Source organism: Ixodes scapularis, unplaced genomic scaffold, assembly GCF_016920785.2.
Source record: "Ixodes scapularis isolate PalLabHiFi unplaced genomic scaffold, ASM1692078v2 PGA_scaffold2__306_contigs__length_199485367, whole genome shotgun sequence".
NCBI lineage: Eukaryota > Metazoa > Arthropoda > Arachnida > Ixodida > Ixodidae > Ixodes > Ixodes scapularis.
Genome location: NW_024609857.1, coordinates 192,963,930 through 192,983,915, shown reverse-complemented (window position 1 = coordinate 192,983,915; position 19,986 = coordinate 192,963,930). Strand labels below are relative to the sequence as shown.

The 19,986-nt window shown below is 45.2% G+C and overlaps 1 protein-coding gene across 1 annotated transcript; it reads right to left on the bottom strand.

Annotated features, from left to right (window-relative positions):
* Positions 1–10,507: 10,507 nt before the first annotated feature.
* On the bottom strand, positions 10,508–19,491 carry LOC115323186. Its single transcript, XM_040208933.2, has 5 exons — positions 19,081–19,491; positions 18,860–19,016; positions 18,516–18,621; positions 17,121–17,275; positions 10,508–11,262 (listed from the first exon to the last, which is right to left on the bottom strand). Exons 1-4 carry the CDS (start codon positions 19,193–19,195, stop codon positions 17,159–17,161), a joined length of 495 nt encoding a protein of 164 aa, XP_040064867.1. The 5' UTR covers positions 19,196–19,491; the 3' UTR covers positions 10,508–11,262; positions 17,121–17,158.
* Between the last annotated feature and the right edge of the window lie 495 nt (positions 19,492–19,986).

Below are 19,986 nucleotides of genomic sequence, written 5' to 3'. Positions count from 1 at the left end.
GATTCACTTCAAATGAGTCTGGAAATGCTACTCGACGTAGTAATTACAGCCAGTAAATGCTACACTGGCTGTTTAACGAAGAGTCAGTATTTATAAGGAAGTAGAAATAGTGTCCGGTTCAGTTTTACCTGTCGTTTTGGGGGCCTGGTTAGCCTCTAATGACTGCAATTACTATTGGATTATATTTCTCAGTTTATTGAACGAGTATAAACTAGATTGCCTTCCAAGGGCTATTAATGGCTCTGGGCTAATATCCTAAGCTATTTCGGGGCATATAGACCAAGCAGCTGTTTATTAGGTAGTTCCATTTGTGATGGACTTTAATGACGATTAGTGACCATTTCGTGATATTTGTAATGTTATTTCTCAGATTTGATTTGAATGACTATTATTTGATATTCGATTTTATTTCCTAATTATATGGCGGATTTCGGTTCCAAATGACTTTTAATGACAATCAAGGACTATTTGTAACTCTTTTGAGTTATTTGATTGCGCGCGGCCTGAGTTGGCTTTCAATGGCTAATTCTGGCTTTTTGATCAAAATTTGACATGATAGATATGTAGTTCAAATGACTCCTAGTTACTTTTAATGGCTTTTGGCCACTATTTTGAGTTATTTGATTGTGTGCAGACTGAGCTGGCTTCATATGGCTATTATTGGCTATGTGATCATGTTTATAAATTATAAGGCAGATTTGGGGTCCAAATTACTTCCGTTTCTATCAATCACTATCGATCACTTTTTCAACTTATTTGTTGTGTGCAGACTGAGTCGGCTTCCAATGGCTACTATTGGCTATACATTTATATTTATAATTATATGGCAGATTTAGGGTCCAAATGACTTATAGTGATTGTCCATGACTAAAAGTCCCTATTTCTTTTTTTTTCTTTATTGAACTCAGGTTGCAGCACAAGGTGCTATGTCATAAAATACATTTTTGCCCAACCACTTGCGGGCGAACTATAGTTCCTTCATATTTCTGATCTCATCAAACAAGTGAGCCCACTCTGGCGAAGACTCTGGGGTCCTACAGTACACCGACTGGACCTCGCTGACAATTTCGATGAAATGTTTATGCACCGATTTAATTCCGGGGTCAGCATGCCGGAATTCCATTCTGGTTTTCCATATACAAAACAAGCCAAGGACAATGAAAAGGTCGTAAGGCACCGACTCACTCTCTTCGACCGGCAAGTATCGAATCGTCGCCGGGGACAACAAAAAATCTTTTTTCAGGGTCCTTTGCAGGATGTCCCAAAAAAAACACGGCGTCCCAACAGTAAATAAAGACATGGTCGATACTTTCCGGCGTCTTACATAGGAGGCAATCCACGGACCACGGGACGAAAATACCTCTGTCTCTAAACCAGGGTTTGACAGGCAATGTCTCGCTATGCAACTTGAAGAAAAAGGACTTGACTGCCGGTGGGACCCACATCCGTTTTACACGGCGGAGTACGTCTTGCCCGGGACAGTGGCTATACAGTGAGCGGTACAGTGGAGCAGGAAAAAGTATCTCGACCAGATCCTGCCTTAGTTTCTTTTTCGTGACTTTACCAAGGTATTCCATGGAAAACCGGGCTTGTAAAAATAATACAGCATCTTGGACCTCTTTTAAAAACCCTGAAAGACCAGCGGGTTCGGTACATTTGCTTGTAACCAACATTGTGGTCAGGGAGTTCGCTAGTCTCATCTGGATTATGGTGCGCAAAAATGGATGGTTCTGATCGCGCAAGAAGAAGAAGCGCGACACGAGCTTCCGGACGAAAAGGTGCGAGAGGCCAAGACCGCCTGACTTGACGCTTCGGAAAAGGTTATCCCTCTTCATCCTCTCCCATCCGGACTTCCAGATGAAAGTGGCGAACACCCTGTGAAATTTCTGGATGTTCATCCTAGAACATGTTAAAACTTGCATTATATACCATAGTTTGGCGATCAAAAAAATATTGCAGACTGTGGCACGCGCAAATATCGACAGGTTTCGATTAACCCAGGTGTCCGCTTTCACCTTTAAGTCTTTTGCCACTCCCGCCCAGTACCCCGTGGCACCTTTGTAGTACTCCAAGGGCACCCCAAGGTACTTACATGGTCCTTCTTCCCAATTAATGCCTGCAAAATAACGAGGCTTTAAATCCCACCTGCCATGCCACACTCCGCAACATTTCCCCCAGTTCACCGCGGCTCCCGTAGCGTTACAAAATTCTTTCGTGAGCATAACAATTTCCATGACGCTCTCTTCGTCGCTACAAAAAACGGCAACATCATCAGCGTACGCAGACACTTTAACCTCGACACTATTTAAAAGTAACCCTTGGATATTCCTATTAGCAATTACACTCAGACAAAAAGGTTCCAGGTACAAGGCAAACAATAAAGGCGAAAGGGGACAGCCCTGTCTGACAGATGAAAGTACCGGGATTTTCTTAGAAACATTATTATTTATAACAAGCCTGGTGGTGCAGCCCTTGTACGCCATTTCCACTCCCTTTTGAATCAGTTCACCTACGTTAACAAACGCTAAAATACTCTTTATGACATCGTGTCTGACTTTGTCAAAAGCTTTCTCCAAATCTAATTGAACCATTGCTACTCTACCCCTACCCACAGTTTCAAAAATACTTCTCGCTACATGAATATTAGTTTGAATAGACCTTCCTCTTATCCCACATGTCTGATGATCCCCGATGAGCGTTCCAATAACACTCTGAAGTCTGCGCGTTATGATTTTCGTGAAGATTTTATAATCTATATTACATAACGTAATGGGCCTATACCCCGTGACGCAAAGTTTCTTAACTTTATCTTCCGACTTCGGAATCAAGACAGTATGGGCTTCCGCAAATGAAAGTGGTAAAGAGTGGTTTTCATATGATTCGTTAAATACGCTCAACAATACTGGGCTAATGGCTTCTTTAAATGTCTGATAAAATTCGGCACAAAGCCCATCAGGTCCGGGTGTTTTCTGTCTCGCTAACGAGTCTATGGCTCGCCGAATTTCTTCTAGGGTGATCTCCCCCTCGAGCCAAATTTTTACTTCATCATTCAGCTTCGGCATAACTGACAAGAACTCATTGAATTTAGAAAATCCTACTGGGGTCGGTTTTTCCCCGAAAAGTTGCTCGAAGTGCTCAACAAAAGCAACTTCGATTGTATTTTTGTCCTTACTGACTTTCCCTTTATACTCTATTTCCCTAATCTCGCGTGTCAAGGCGTACTTCTTTTCCTCAGCCAGAGCTCGTTTCGTTGGCATCTCCCCCAGCAAAAACTTTTCCGCGCGAGCGCGGACGACTGCCCCTTTGTATTTCTCGAGGTACAGTTTTTCCAGCTCTAGTTTAACATTTCGGATGTCCTCGCTACTTGAGCCGGGTCGTTCACATTCCACTTGACAGAGTGCCTCCAGGTCTCTTCTCAACTGTCTTTCACGGGCTCGACTCTGAAATCTGATATTGCTTGCCCTTTCAATCGCAGCTAACTTTATGTCTCGCTTAAACTCTTCCCAAGCTGCGCTTATACAAGGTCTTTTTTCGGTGATAGCCCGCAAGTGTTCGCTAACTGTAGCAACGAAATGTTCGTCATTTAAAAGCGACCGGTTTAATTTCCAAAGCTCCCAGTTAAATTGGTTTTTACTTTCTTTCCTTCCAATTTGAACACTTACAAGGCAATGATCGGTAAAGAAGATTGGCCGCACACGGTATCTATGCGCTTGTCTAAGTGCGTCTGCTGAAACGTAGATGCGGTCTAGTCGGGCGTGCGAACTATTTTGAAAATGAGTGAAACTGACTCCCTCCCTTCCAGCGTATACGGCTCCCACATCCTCGAGCGCACACTCATCAACAATTCTTTTTAAAAAGCTTGCACTGCTGTCACTGTACGGTGTAAGAGCAGACCTATCCCTATCTTCACATACACAGTTAAAGTCCCCCATCAAAACAACAACCCTGTCACATTCTACGTAATTACGCAAAAACTGAAAAAAAATTTCCCTATCTCTTGCATTGTTGGGTGCATAGACGCAAATGACTCGCCACTGCACTCCTGACAGCACAAAATCACAAGAAATAAAACGACCACATGCGTCAATAACTACCTGCACACTTTCACAATTCACGGCCTTCTTTAAAAAGAGAAAACACCCCCCTGACCGCCCCACAGCATGACTTACAGCTATTTCGTATCTCCTAAGATAAGGATTGAGCGCTCTCTCGATATTATCGTCTGTCTGCATTTTGGTTTCTTGTACCGCAAAAAAGTCCGGTTGCTCGTCTTCTACTAGTCGTTGCAGCTGGTATTGCTTTTTCAACGAGGACAACCCTCGGACGTTTAAAGTGGCGAATCTAAGAGCCATTGCGGTGCAACTACAGACAGTCGGCGAGGCTACAACACAAAAAGCCGCTAAGTCAAATCGTTATATGATGGCGAAAGTACAACACTCTTACTTGAAATTTACCTAAAAAGTATGGTTCAGGTTCAGTGGTTACAGTTTCTTCACTGTGGAACCTTTGACGCGGGGTCCTCCCGTGGTCCCTGAGCGGCGGCGTGGCGTCGGCCTCTCTTGGATGTCCCCGTCTGCCACCTGTGGAGCGGCGACTCCTGCAGGTTTCCAGGTTGACCCTGGTCCTGGGTTGGTGTTGGTTCCAGGGGACGCTTGGCAGAACCGCTCTTAGTGTCCATCTCGCCGTCCTCCGGGTCGTCTTGCCTTTGGCTGGCAGCCAGGGTCGGCTTGCGGAGGGCGTAGTCGTGGTCACAGTCGTCTCCCTGAAGGGCCGGGCCTCGTGCGACGTCGTTGTCTCCTGGCTCGGGGACGTCCGTGGCGTCTGCTGGAAGCTCCACCGTGGCCGAGACCTCGGTTGGTGGGGCGTCTGCGGGGGTCTCAGCCCGCCCCTGAGGTTGGCCGCCCTCCATTCTTCCTCCTGCCGCCTCCTCAGCTTCATCTTGGTCCATGATGAGCTCTGAAGTGTCGTCTGCGGTGCCGCCATTGGTCACGTCTGCGTAGGTCTTCCTGCAGTCGTCGCGTAGGTGGCCGAAGCGCCGGCAGCTGTCGCATCGTGGCACACGGCACTCTCTACGGATGTGGCCGGTTTGACGGCACCTAAGGCAGAGCGGGGCTCTACCCGGGGCCAGCACCAGGGCCGTGCATCCTGGGAGCCGGAGTTGGTGCGGCAGCTTCTCGAGCGTGACGCCTTCCTTTAGGGTCAGCCTCACGACTCTTGTTGTCGACTGCACGCCCTCGAAACCCTCGACGCGCCAGGCTTCTCTGCCGACGTCCTCCACCTTGCCGTACGGTTCCAGGTTCTTTTTCACAACGTCGTCAGGCAGGTGGAAGGGCAACCAGTGCAGCTTCAGCCTCACCTCAGATTTTTCCGGGTCGATGACGACGCAGCGCTTTCCTTTGACTTCAAAGGTTGCGGCGCTCAACAGCTTTTTCTTGGCCAACGACGTCTTCAGGGTCACCATCCACACGTGGTTCATTTGGTATGAACCAAACGCGGCGATTTCGCCTAACACACCGGCTTTCTCGAGTCCTTTTTTAAAATCCTGGATGCGATAAGGCCGAGCTGTTATGTCCGCGTGTAGGAAGACTGAATTGAGGGCGTGAACACCCGTGGGCAGGGGAGGCAGAACGATCCTGTAGCCTTCGTTCGATGATACAGCAGATCCGCGGCTATCAGTAGCCGTTGTTACCGCTCCGACGGAGCTCATAGTGATACGTCCGTTCGCTTCGAAAACCAAACGACGAATCCTCCCTATTTCGAGTTCTTTGATTGCGTGAAGACTGATTGGCTTCATATGGCTATTATTGACTATATGATTATATTAATAAATTATATGGCAGATTCGGAGTTCAAATGACTTATACTGACTATTAATGACTATTGGTCACAATTTTGAGTTATTTATTTGTGTGCGGGCTGACTTGGCTTTCAATTACTATTATTGGCTATACAATAATTTTTTTTTATTTATACGGCAGATTCGTGGTTCAAATAACTTCTTGTGGCTATCATTGGCTATTAGTCACTATTTCGACTTACCTGATTGTGTGCAGACTGAGTTGGCCTAATATGGCAATTATTGGCTCTACGATTGTTTATAAATTATAAGGCGGGCTTGGGGTCCAAATGATTTGTAGTGACTATCTATCACTATGAGTCACTAATTCGACTTATTTGATTTTATGCAGGCTCAGTTGGCTTCCAATTGCTACTATTGGCTATACAATAATTTTTTATTTATATGGCGGATTCGGGGTCCAAATGACTTCTGGATACTTTCAATGGCTATTAGTCACTATTTCGACTTACCTAATTGTGTGCAGACTGATTTGGCTTTATATGGCTGTTATTGGCTATATTATCATGCTTATAAATTATATGCCAGATTTGGGGTCCAAATGACTTCTAGTGACTATCAACGATGATCAGTCACTATTTCGACTTATTTGATTTTTTGCAGGCTGAGTTGGCTTCCAATGGCAATTATTGGCTATATGCATCGGCTATTGACCTGGTTGGCTCGAATTGCCAAAAAATGGCTATTAGTGCTTATTGGTTGCAATATTCTGCTATTCTATACTTATGAATGAAAATGGCTTCAAGTGGCTATTGTTAGCAATTGCATATCATCTTAACAATATCACCTTAAATCGCTTCAGAATGAACATTAGTGACATTTTGTGACATGGTATTCATGATGTTTTGAATATGAATGGATTCAAGTGTCTACTATTATTGGCTATGGGCAGTTCTTGGCTAAATCGGCTTGAAATGGCTATATATGTCTATCAGCGACTATTATTGGCAATTTATGCAATTGGAGTGTGTATAGATTTGAATGACTTCAACTGGAGAGTATTGGCTATAGGCATCTGTTCTTGACTTGGTTGGCTTGGATTGGCTATTATTGGCTATAATCATCTGCTCCTGACTTGGGTGGCTTGAATTGGCTACAAATGGCTTGAAGTGACTAGTATTTATAATTAGCAGCTATTTCTTTGTCTACAAACTGAAATGGCTTCATGTGGCTAGTTTTGGCTATTACCATATATTTTTTACCAGACTGGCTTCAAATGGCTATGAATGGCTATTCGTGGATATAGTTGACAATTCTATCCTATTTCAGTGATTATGACTGAAAATGACTTCAAATGGCTATGATTGGCTATTAGCTTGTATTTTTGTTAGATTGGCTTAAAATAGCTATACATGGCTATCAGCAACTATTATTAACAATTTATGCAATTGAAGTCTATATAGATTCGAATGACTTGAACTGGATATTATTGGCTATAGGCATCTATTCTTGACTTGATTGGCTTGGATTGGCTATTATTGGCTATAATCATCTGTTCCTAACCTGGGCGGCTTGAATTGGCTACAAATGGCTTAAAGTGACTAGTATTTATAATTAGCAGCTATTTCTTTGTCTACAAACTGAAATGGCTTCATGTGGCTAGTTTTGGCTATTACCATCTATTTTTTACCAGAATGACTTCAAATGGCTATGAATGGCTATTCGTGAATATCTATTGAATGGCTATGCATGGCTATTCATGAATATCCATTGAATGGCTATGAATGGCTATTCGTGAATATCGACAATTATACTTGCTATAGCCATTGCTAGCCTATTGAAGCCAATCTGGTTAAAAGGAATGATAATAGACAACAACAGCTACTAAAAGCAAGTCCGGTTAGTAAACACTAAAATTGCTCATAACTATCAAGACTAGCCACTAATAGCCATTTGTAGCTATTTCAAGCCAATTCAATAAAGAATGAATGCTTATAGTTAATAATAGCCACTTCAAGCCAGTTTCGTCCACAAACAGTGAAATACCACCGAATTGTCAATAATACTTACTAATAGCCATTGCAAGCCATTTGAGGCAAATCTGGCCAGAAATAGATGCTAATAGCCAACAATAGCCAATAAAAGCCATTCCAGTTAGTAAACATTAAACCTGCTTATAAATATCAACACTAGTCACTACAAGCCATTTGTAGCAATTTTAAGCCAATCTAAGCGTTTATAGCCAGTAATAGCCACTTGTTGCCAGTTTCATTCAAAAACACTGAAATAGCACATAATTGTCAATTATACTCACTAATAGCCATTGCAAGCCATCTGAGGCAAATCTGGCCGGAAATGAATGCTAATAGCCAACAATAGCCACTAAGAGCCATTCCAGTTAGTAAACATAAAACCTGCTTAAAAATATGAACACTAGTCACTACTAGCCATTTGTAGCAATTTTAAGCCAATCTAAATGCTTATAGCCAGTAATAGCCACTTGTAGCCAGTTTTATCCAAAACCACTGATATAACACATAATTATACTGACTAATAGCCATTGCAAGCCATTTGAGGCGAATCTGGCCAGAAATAGATGCTAATAGCCAACAATAGCCACTAAAAGCCATTCCCGTTAGTAAACATAAAACCTGCTGATAAATATTAATACTAGCCACTACTAGCCATTTGTAGCAATTTTAAGCCAAATGCATATAGCCAGTAATAGCCACTTGTAGCCAGTTTCATCCAAAAATACTGAAATAGCACATAATTGTCAATTATACTCACTAATAGCCATTGCTAGCCATTTGAAGCCAATCTGGTTAGAAATAGATGATAAAAGCCAAGAATAGCCACTTAAAGCCAGTCCAGTTGGTGAACACAAAAATCACTCATAACTATCAACAGTTGTCATTAATAGCCATTTGTATCCAAATTAAGCCATTGCAATAAAAGTAAATGTTTATAGCCAGTAATAGCCACTTGTGGCCATTTTCATCCATGAACACTGAAATAGCTGATAATTGTCAATTATACTTACAAATAGCCATTGCTAGCCATTTGAAGCCGATCTGGTGACAAATATATGCTAATAGCCAAGAATAGCCCCTTAAAGTCATTCGAGTTAGTAAACACTAAAACACCCATAATTATCAACATTAGTCACTAATAGCCATTTGTTGCCATTTCAATCAAATTCATCTAAAATTTGATGCATAAGCCAATAATAGCCGCTTGAAGCCATATTCTTTTTAAGTACTGAAATAGCACGTAATTGTTAAATGATCTCATGAATATCCATCAGCAGCCATTTCAATTCAGTCTGGTCAAAAATAATTACAAATAGCCAACATTATCCACTTCAAGCCATTCCATTTCGTAAATATAAAAAAATAGCTCAAGCAATAGTTATCTACTAATTGCGGTTTGTAGCCATTTGCAGTCAATCTATTCGAAAATAAGTGTTTATAGCCAATAATAGCATAGCCACTTGAAGCCATTCTCATTCGTAAACACTCAGACAGCAGATAATTGCTATTATACTGACTAACAGCCATTAGTAGCCATTGAGCCAATCTGGTCAGAAATATCTTCTAATCGCCAACAATAGCCACCTGAAGTCATTCCAGTATATAAACAGAAATAGCTCAGTTTTCATTACTCATTAATATTTGTAGCCCATATCTATCAAATATATATAAGAGTAGAGACTGATAGCCAATAATAGCCAGTTGAAACCATGTGCATTCACCAACGCCGAAATGGGTAATTGTGAATTATCTCATCAATAGCTATTGGCAGCCATTTAAGGTCATTCTGGTCAAAGAAGACGCTAATAGCCAACAAAAGCTACTTGAAGCCGTTCATAAGAGTAAGTACACAAACAATAACATAATTATCAATTCTAGCCACTTGGAGTCATTTCAAGTCGGTCTCATAAAAAAATTATGCCTATTGCCAATTATGGTCACTTGGAGCCAAGGGCATCTATAAGACATGTTTCGGTTAGAATAAAACAAATAAATCAACAAGCTCAGAAAAGTTTAATAATTATTTAGATTCTACAAAATCGCTATACAAATACTGACTGGTCTATACAACACACTGCATTTTGACATCAAAATACCAAGAGGTCCAATATCACGAGCTTATGCTATGGTGCCTGGAGCGCGTCTCCGACTGGTGTGTTTAGCGTCCTATCCCGCCCATACATCAAAAGTGGTCCCAATGTGGCAACAAATGACGCGAGTGTCATGCTGTTGCCTGTCGCGATCCTGGCGGTTGGCCGTAGAATTGCTGGCGAAAAGCACGAGCGAACGCGAGTGTCGCTGTCGTCATGGCGTCGCTTTAGTCGTCCCAACTTCCGGCTGCCCTAGCTTCCGTGAACTGTCACAATGGAACGCGACCTGCAGCAGAACAGGCGTCTGGCATTTATACCACAACTGTTGGGACGCCGCCAGGGTCGCGACCGGCGACAGCATGACACTTTTATGACGTCATCAGGCAGAAACCGAGGGACCACTTTTTTGGCCGCGGTAAACACACCAGTCGGAGACGCGTTCCAGGCACCATACTTATGCTGCCTATGCTCCGTCAAAAAATGGGAATATTTCATAGACTATCAATTTCTCTAGTGAGTCAGACACACTTGATTCATTTCCGGGGAAAGTGGCGAGTTGTCCACTCCACACCGCCAGGATCGCTTTCTACTTCCGTCTCCCATTTTAGCCCGGAGTTTCCTGTATTATTCTCAACGGTATTTGGGTGGACATATTCAGCCGGTGGCCAGGAATGAGGAACCGCTGATTGCTACTTGTGTTTTTTTTTTTTTCAAAAGAAGCTATGTCGGATTATTGGCTATTTTCATCACATGTTTTTGAACCCACTTTCACGGCTTCGTCCTTAGACGGCCAGGTGCTGTTAATATTTTATTCGCTTGCAATGGTCGGTGAGCGAACCTGCCTCCACAATGTTTTATTCTGACCGATAGATGTCGTTGATTTCGCAGGTGTCACCAGTAATACACTAGCCTCTTTCACATAATGCTACCTTGTGTACACATTTTAGGGGCCAGAGTTACGTTATGAAAGTAACCATCATGCACTGTGAGAACAAAATAAAATGGCTCCATCTTGTACAACAGAAGTTTATAACCATTCCATTGTAACAATTACCATCTTGTGACATAAATATTTACATTGGTCTGCAAAAAGAAATGTACTTCTTGTGATTGAAATATTATGTACATTAGAAGGAAAAACGAAACATTAAAGCCACGTCTTGGTGAACAAAAATAGATTTTAAAATAATAAATAAAAGAAAAGCTGCCAGGAGGCAGCTTAGTCCACAGGCGGCGGAGTGGGGGGCCCGCAGGGCAGAGGCAGGCATGGCTGCCGGGTGGCCGAGGTCATCAGGACCAGCAGCAGGAGCACCAGTGTCAGCTGCCGGATAGCCGAGGTTTGCTGGAATGGCAAAAGTTTCGAATGATGACCATTCCCACTCAGGTCACCCATATAGAATAATTGCAGAACATACTTCAGTTGGCGTTGTGTTTCAAGCCATCTACATATTCATAATGGAACAGCACAAATTTTACAAGGACAGAGGAAGGAACTGGACAGTACAAGCGCTGACTAACAACTGAAAGGTTTATTATCAAGAAATCAACCTAAAGTCTCGCATGCTCTGGGCTAGAATCTCAGGAGAACTAAAATATTGGCACTGAGAGGACACCATGCTCCTCGGAAGGGGAGACAGCAATTTCTATCACGATGACTAAATAAACGCTGGGAAATATCACTTAGTTATGTTCCTTGAAAGCAGTTGTGAATATATATATATATAATATATATATATATATATATATATATATATATATATATTGTTAGAGGCCGACGAAGAGGAGGACGAGGAGTAGAATGGTGCCCTAGAGAACGTTAAGTGGCACTCCGTCAGCCGGAACTGAAGTTGACTCCAGTGAGCCTGTAACATTTTGGTGGCAGCGGTGGGATCACTTCTAAACTTCGATGGCGAATCCACTGCACGTTACGTCCCACTCCGGCAACACTTCGCAGCGAGCAGCTGAAAATGGCTTCTCCATGAGCGTTCCAACGCAGCTACAACGCCTTCAAACTGGCTTGAATGTTCTTCCGAGTGACATCAATGGGCCACAAAGGGACGCTTTGGGGATTTCTGTAGATGACCTCAACGCCTGTCCATCGACCCTGGATGAAGGTGAGATCGTTTCAACAGTTAGCCCCTTGACGAATGTGAACCGAGGTACCCGTGCAAGGACTAATCCGTCACTGAAGTTAAAACCCTTCGACGGCAGCGTACCAGTTCACCTTTATCTGTACCAGGCTGAAATTATTGCACAAGCCAACGGCTGAACGGAAGACGACAAAGTTCACGCGCTCGTCTCCCAGTTGCAAGGACCAGCTCTAGACGTGTTTTACCAATTTGATGGTATTCCCCTATCATTCCCGGCCCTACGTGAAGCACTGGAGCGACGTTTTGGAGATAGCCATCTCCAACAAGTGCACAGCTCGGAGTTAAGTTTACGCCGTCAGCGCTCTCACGAAACCCTCCAGGAGCTGGCAGCCGACATCCAGCGCTTGATTGTCAAGGCACACCCTGGAGCCCCAACAGACGCAAAGGATAAGATTGGCACCTCCGCTTTTGTAGACGCAATAGCTGATCCAGAGGTTCAAGTATTTGTACGTCTTTCACGACCTACAAACGTCAAAGATGCCCTGGATCAAGCGCTAAACGCGGCAACTGCTCAAAGGGCCACAGAGTTTGTGCAGAGGGCTAGGCATCTACAAGAGCCGCCATCACCACTTTCCGCCTTATCTTCGGCGCCCAAAAGGCGGCATGGTAGTAGGAAATACAATCCTACACAAAAACCAGCCCGGTCTGAGGCCACTGATCAAGCTTCCGGGGTTAACGGTGGAGCGAGCACGGTGCTTTCTTCAGTAACTCCCCTAAAACTTCCTCTGACATCAGTGGCAAGTAACCAATCGTCGGTTCCAAAATTTACTGTTTGGATCGAATGTATTGGATACCAAGATGCTCTTCTTGACACTGGAGCAGCAGTGAACGTTCTGGCATCATCCCTGGTTCCAGCAGACGCACGTCTTCGTCCGACGTCACTTGGATTGTTCACTGTGAACGGTACTGCAATTCACACCCTGGGTATTCTCACTTTGCAAGTGAAAACAGTTGGGAGTACATCACCAGTGGAGTTCGTGGTGCTCGAGAATTCTGTTTGCCCGGTAGTGCTTGGCTACGAATGGTGCCGTAAGAATAACTTTCTTAATAATGAGTTTCCGGCTTCAAGAGGCAACAGAATCGCAACATCGACAATTGACCGCAGTAAGTTCTTATCAAGGCACAAGCTACATCTTGGTGCCGCTCGAGTTATCTTCAACGTATGGAATGTCACCACTGCACTTCTGAGAGATTCGCTAGACCACGTCCAGAAAGTGCTTCGAGCTTTGCTTGGCACCGACACAGCAAGTATCGCACCTGTGACAAGCAACGTCTACGTATGCAAAACGGTCACCATACCCCCGAGCTCTGCTGCGTGGGTTCCGGTGAATACGCCCGACCAGAGCTTCAGCGGCGACGTCATTTACGAACCTCTCCTTCAAGCTAAACCTGGACACGAGTTTGTCTCCCCCCACACTTTGGCATCTTCTCTGCGGGGAAACTTCGTCATCTTGGCTGTAAATATTGGATTGAACGACATCACGCTAAAACCTGGGGAACAAGTCGGAACCGCCCAGCCCTCCTGCCCTGAAGTGCAGGTGAATACAGTCGCACTTGAATTCAACTCACAGGCAGATATACCCAGTCTTCCATGGGAAAAATTTAATGTTAATCCTGACCTTGACGCAGAACAGATGACAGCACTTCGACAGCTTCTTCAACGTCATCGTAGCTGCATCGCACTTTCTCCAAATGAACTCGGCTGCACGTCTTTAGTCGAGCATTCCATCGACACTGGGGACAGTCAGCCTATTCACCAGTCACAGCGTAGGTTTGCTCCATCCGAACGGAGTGTTATTCAAACGCAAGTTAAGGACATGATTCAACAAGGGGTGGTCGTTCCTTCATCAAGCCCATGGTCCTCTCCAGTGGTGCTCGTCCGAAAAAAAAGATGGTGCAATCCGGTTTTGTGTTGACTATAGAAAAATCAACAGCATTACGAAACAGGATGTGTACCCCCTACCTCGCTTGGATGATGCCCTGGATCGACTACAGGGATCAGAATATTTCACCACCTTGGATCTCCTGTCAGGATACTGGCAGGTTGCGCTGGACCCCAAGGATGCAGAAAAATCTGCGTTTGTAACACCTGATGGACTCTACCAGTTTACAAGAATGCCTTTTGGGCTGTGTAATGCACCTGCAACATTTCAGAGATTAATGGACAGGGTGCTAGGCCACCTGAAGTGGACCATGGCACTCGTATATCTAGATGACGTAATTGTCTATGGAAGCACATTTGATGAACACCTCCAAAGACTCACATCAGTATTGGATGCGCTCTCCTCTGCCAATCTGCGCCTGAAACCGGAAAAGTGTTACTTTGGGTATAAAGAGGTAACCTACCTTGGACACGTTGTATCGAAAAGAGGGATTACACCAGATCCTGTCAAGCTTCAAGCCTTCGCAGAGTATCCTGTTCCAACATCCTTAAAGGAAGTAAAAAGTTTCCAGGGATTCGCATCATATTTCCGCCGATTCATTTCTGACTATGCGCGCCGTGCGGCTCCAATGACCCGTCTGCTACGCAAGAATGTACCCTGGCGATGGACAGCAGAGGAACAAGCTTCCTTTGAAGACCTGAAGAGTGCCTTGTTGAGTGCTCCAATTCTCGCCCACTTTGACCCTGCTAAGGCGACCTATCTCCACACGGATGCCAGTGGAGAGGGACTCGGTGCTGTTTTGTTGCAACAAGATGGCGACGCCACGCAACGTGTTGTTTCATACGCAAGTCGCCGTCTGACGGACGCAGAACAGCGGTATCATTCTTCAGAACTTGAGTGTCTTGCACTAGTCTGGCCAGTGCAACACTTCCGGCCATATCTCTACGGGCGACACTTCACTATTGTGACCGATAACTCAGCCTTGACATGGCTCCAAAGCAAGAAAGATCTAACGGCCAAACTAGCTCGTTGGTCGATTTTACTTCAAGAACATAACTTCACAATTGTTCATCGGAGTGGCAAAGAACACCAAGATGCAGACTTTCTATCTCGTCATCCGATGAAGGACATGCCGGATTCTCCTGACCACGATGCTTGCTTTTGTGCGTCTACATTTAATTTGAACGCAGGCCAGGAGCAAGATTGTGAAATCCAGGACATCGTGTCTCGACTTCAAACGACTGACGTACCACCACGACTAATCGCCTACGTAAAGCGTACCAGGTTCGTGCCGGGTTACTTTGCCATCGCAGTTCCAGCACTAAACATTGGGTGCCAGTTGTCCCTTCTTCACTACGCGGAGCGGTACTGCATCTTTGTCACGATGACCCTACGGCGGGGCATCTAGGCCGTGACAAAACTTTCCAGAAGATATTAGAAAGGTACTGGTGGTCTGGGCTTCGAAAGGACGTGGCAAGCTACGTAGCCTCTTGCTCACAATGTCAGCAACGCAAGTCACCAAATACAAGCAAGCCATGTGAACTTCACCCCATACCACCACCTGAGGCTCCATTCGAGGTGTGGGGGATCGACCATCTCGGGCCTTTTCCACGTACATCAGACGGCAACCGCTACATTCTAGTGGCGGTAGATCATCTTACCAAATGGGTAGAGTTATGCCCCGTGGCCAGTACATCAACCGAAGAAGTCGTGCGGTTCCTCAGAACCCAGCTCCTCCTGCGACACGGAGTGCCACGGATGATCATAACTGATCGAGGTACAGCTTTTACCTCTGCCGTGTTTTCAGAAGAGCTAGCCTCTCAAGGCATAACTCATGCTAAAGCAGCTCCCTACCGACCGCAGACGAACGGGTTGGTTGAGCGAGCTAACAGAACAATTGCTGGAATTCTTTATTCGTACGTAAATGTCAAACACACTGATTGGGACACTTTTGTTCCTTTTGCCGCGTTCGCGATGAATACCGTGAAGCAGTCAAGCACCACTTATACACCATTTCAACTTGTTCATGGTAGAACGGCGGTGCTTCCTCAAGAATGCTCATCATCTGTAGCGTGGCGGAATAGGGGAGACGATTTTGCTGACAATAACTTTCAGCACCGCCTAGATGACGCACGAAAACGAGCAAGAATGGCTATATTACATTCCCAACAGCGTGCGGCATCTCGATACAGCGCTCCTGGCTCAACGCCATGTCTATCTCCGGGTGACTTGGTCCTGGTTCGGAGGGAACAGCGAAAGAAAGGTCGAGCACAGAAGCTTCTGCCTAGGTATAGGGGTCCCTGTGAAGTCACTAAGAAAATTGGACCACTAACCTATGAAGTTCGAGATTGGGGAACTTCACGGAAGACCAAGACATTTTCAGCGCATGTGCATCACCTGAAAATGTACATCCCACGCACAAGTGCGCCTCCTTCTTCTTCGGGTCAGTGAATTGTGGAAACCAAAGGGCCGATGAATTGCTTTTTGTGCTGTGATAACTTTTACGGGGGCGGGGGAGAGTGTTAGAGGCCGACGAAGAGGAGGACGAGGAGTAGAATGGTGCCCTAGAGAACGTTAAGTGGCATTCCGTCAGCCGGAACTGAAGTTGACTCCAGTGAGCCTGTAACAATATATATATATATATATATATATATATATATATATATATATATATATAAGTAGAGTGAAAATTACGAGCGTTTAATGCTCCGAGGTTTATATATGCACTCTTTTGTTACGTGTGTACATATGTGTGCCCTGTTGAACTTTGACCTTTATGCAGGGCACCACCTGATGATTCTGGAACATATCATGGCATATATCACGTGTTTTTTTCTAATAACTCTTACTAAATCCTTCAGCCTGTCATAAGATGGCTGGGGGTGCCTTTTTTTACAAGTTTTGTAAATTGTGCCATTGTATACTCTTCACTGTCCACATATACCAGCAACTCTGAATTCACAGATGTTATCTTTTTTTCCTTTTTCTTAACTATCATTGTAGTGACCAAACTACTACCTGGTCATAAAACGTTTCAAATGCATGCAGTGCCTAATGCGGCAGTCTTCTTGTCTTTGGTAACAAAGGAAAAGGCATGCGCACCAATACCAGTCATCAACCCATCAAAACATTTCGTAGAAATTAAGGAATTTGTCTTGTACGCGTACCTTCTCAAGGGCAGCAAGCCTAGCCACGGCCAGCTCCACTAGTCGCTGCTAGCCTCTGATGAGTTGCTCGGCCACTGTGTCGACAGAATGCCGCTCTGCTCGGGGACACCGGGGGCGGGGAAGGGGGCGGGGGCGGCTGGGCGGCTGGCTCTGAGCTAAACACAAAGGCGATTGTGAACCAAGCTGGGAAGGACAATAAGAAAAGGCAGGAACTGCAGCTGGCAGCGACGAGTGTGCTATCACACCCCTTGGGCAGTCATTGCATTATGAAGACAGCAAACTGGTCCATATCGCTAGCGTATGTAGAAAAGACACAGGCTGCACTCGGAGCAATTTCTGTTTGCAAACAATGATAACGTAATAACCCCCCCTTCCCCCTTCACTAACTACTACTTTTAGGGTATAGAATGGTTTTATGGACATATGTGCTGGACACCATTTTCCTCGTATGCCTAAAGTCTCGCATTTGGACTGTTTCTGGATTTCCTTCGTGTTTGTTAATATAGGCAGGATATACGTCAACTAAAACTCAAATATCGACGCATACTGCAAGAGACACTTACCGGTGCCACTGGTTCCTGGGACTTCCCCAACTGGGGAAGTCCCAGCTTCAGGCTTCACTTTCACAAGTTTCAGGCTGTACCATCGCAGCTGGCGATGGTACAGCCTGAAAGTGACGAGGTTCAGGTGAATCTCGCTATCATCGAGCAATATTGAAACAGTAGGAGAGACAAGAAAGTCAGTATGTTTGGCATTTCTAGAACCCTACAGAAATTTATAATCACATGCAAACTTGTGTAATTCACGTAAAGTGGCTGCAGCTGCCTTCCGAGGAGGCTTCTTGTACCTGAACACGCTCAGAGTGCCATTGTTCACTGTGTTACAGCAGACACTATAGTGATTTAACAATGTGTGCACTAACCATATTTATCACTGTCGACAACTGCTAAGAGCAATTACAATCCCTGTGGTTGTCAGGTCATGACATTTTGAGGTGAATACGAGTATAGCATGTGCTGCAAGTACGTTTGGACCCCACAACTGAACAGAAGCATCCAGATTAACACTCTAATCATGTCGTCATGTGCGACGAGGCCTCACTGTTTATTGAAAACTTTAAATGCAGCCTCTTTAAGTATAGTATTTATGCTGCCATCTTTGCCAGATATAGTCGCGTGTTCTACCGAGTACCTTTTAGCAGCAGGCTGCAACTGCTACTTTCCGATCAAGTAGTCTGTAATCATCAGGTGAAAAGTTAATAGATAAACATATGTCTAAAAGTGAAAAGCTGCAATTCGATATAAGTTTCGGTTTCACAAAATGTTCAGACAATTAAATAATTTGTTCTGCAAAACATGCCTGAAAGTCTTGGGCAAAAACAAAAGAGCTCCTTACCTGTGGCCCCGGCACCGCCGGTGCCCCGCAACCCTCCACGGCATCGGGGCCGACAATGGAAATTATCCTCCCGGCCTCGCCAGGTACTGCGCCTCCGCCCGTCCCTCTGAAGGAAAACGTAGCAATATGAGTTCTTATTTTTTTTTCTTGATCGAAACTATGGATTGAATTTAATTTTACAGACGTAGCTTACTCATCTCCTTTGGCGGTTTATTTGCAATGCTAACATCAGTCTTCAGACCGTAAATGTGACACTTGTCATGTGCAATCGTTATCCTCTAACACGGCGGAATACGTCATATTCGCAAGCCATGCATCCAATATCAAAAGTCGGGAACACTCACCCGCTGTTTCTGCTGAACTCATCGGCCTTCTTTTTGGCGGCCCGCACCCTGTCGGTCCAATAATGTTGCCAGCTCCTCCTGTTTTTGATGGCAGGCCCGATGGCGTTGAGCTCGGCGACGAGCTCAGCCCAGAGCTGATCTTTTTCCATCTGCGTGACTGCCGGCGTGAGATCAGCGGCTCCCAGCGCGATTTGGGGATGTTCCATAAAATTCAATAGTACCTCGCGCTGGGCTGCCGACACTCGCGGATCTAATCTTGACGTCTTTGCTGTTGGCTCCATCTTTGCCGCCGATCGTAGCAGACGACTTAACACTCCGAGTGAATGTGGCATTCATTATTTTATCGCAGATCACTGCAAACAACACAAATGTTTAAGTTTTTATTCACTGAAAATCGATTAGATCTACGTCGGAGCTCTAGAAAACTTTTATCATGGTGGCCCCTCCTTTACGGGAGCGCCGTCGGAGTTCAGCTCTGCGTCGAGCTGCGTCCAAATCGCGTATTTATGGGCGTGGAGTGCACCCGTCCTGAAATTTAGTCTTGCCTTGCATCATACGGAACGTTCCTCCTGTAAAATTTGTTATTTTCGCTCGCTGGGCCGGCGGAACCCGCGAGTGCGACGTGTCCGGCCTTTTCGGCTCTGTCCCTTGAATTGTAGCAGACGATCGTAGCAGACGACCGTAGCCTCGAAGCAGGCGCCTGCGCCGCCGGCGCGCCGTAGGGAAAACGTGGGGGCGATTGGCGCTAGACTCGAGTGACGTCTCAGCCAAAGTGGGGGTCGGAAATGTAAGAAAGGAGAGCGAAACTCGCCACAGTTCGCCTCAGGGGCGGGTCCTTAAGGGCCTCCTCCCTTCGTGACGTGTTCTCGCCCGTTTTCTCGCCGCCGTCCAGCTTAGAGCTCCAGGTGGGCGCCAGCCCACTCGGCCACCAATACCCCTTTATAAAAACACGTTAAAAACGTTTGACGTTTACAATTCTCTGTAATGTAATGCCGAATTGGAGTGCAGCTCTTGAAGAGGAGGGAGGAAGGGTACGAAGGGGAGGGTATGCCAGCTGCTCCCCCTCCGTACCCCCCCATCCTCCTCTCCCGTTCCCATTCCACTTAGCGTAAAAATTTCGCTAAATT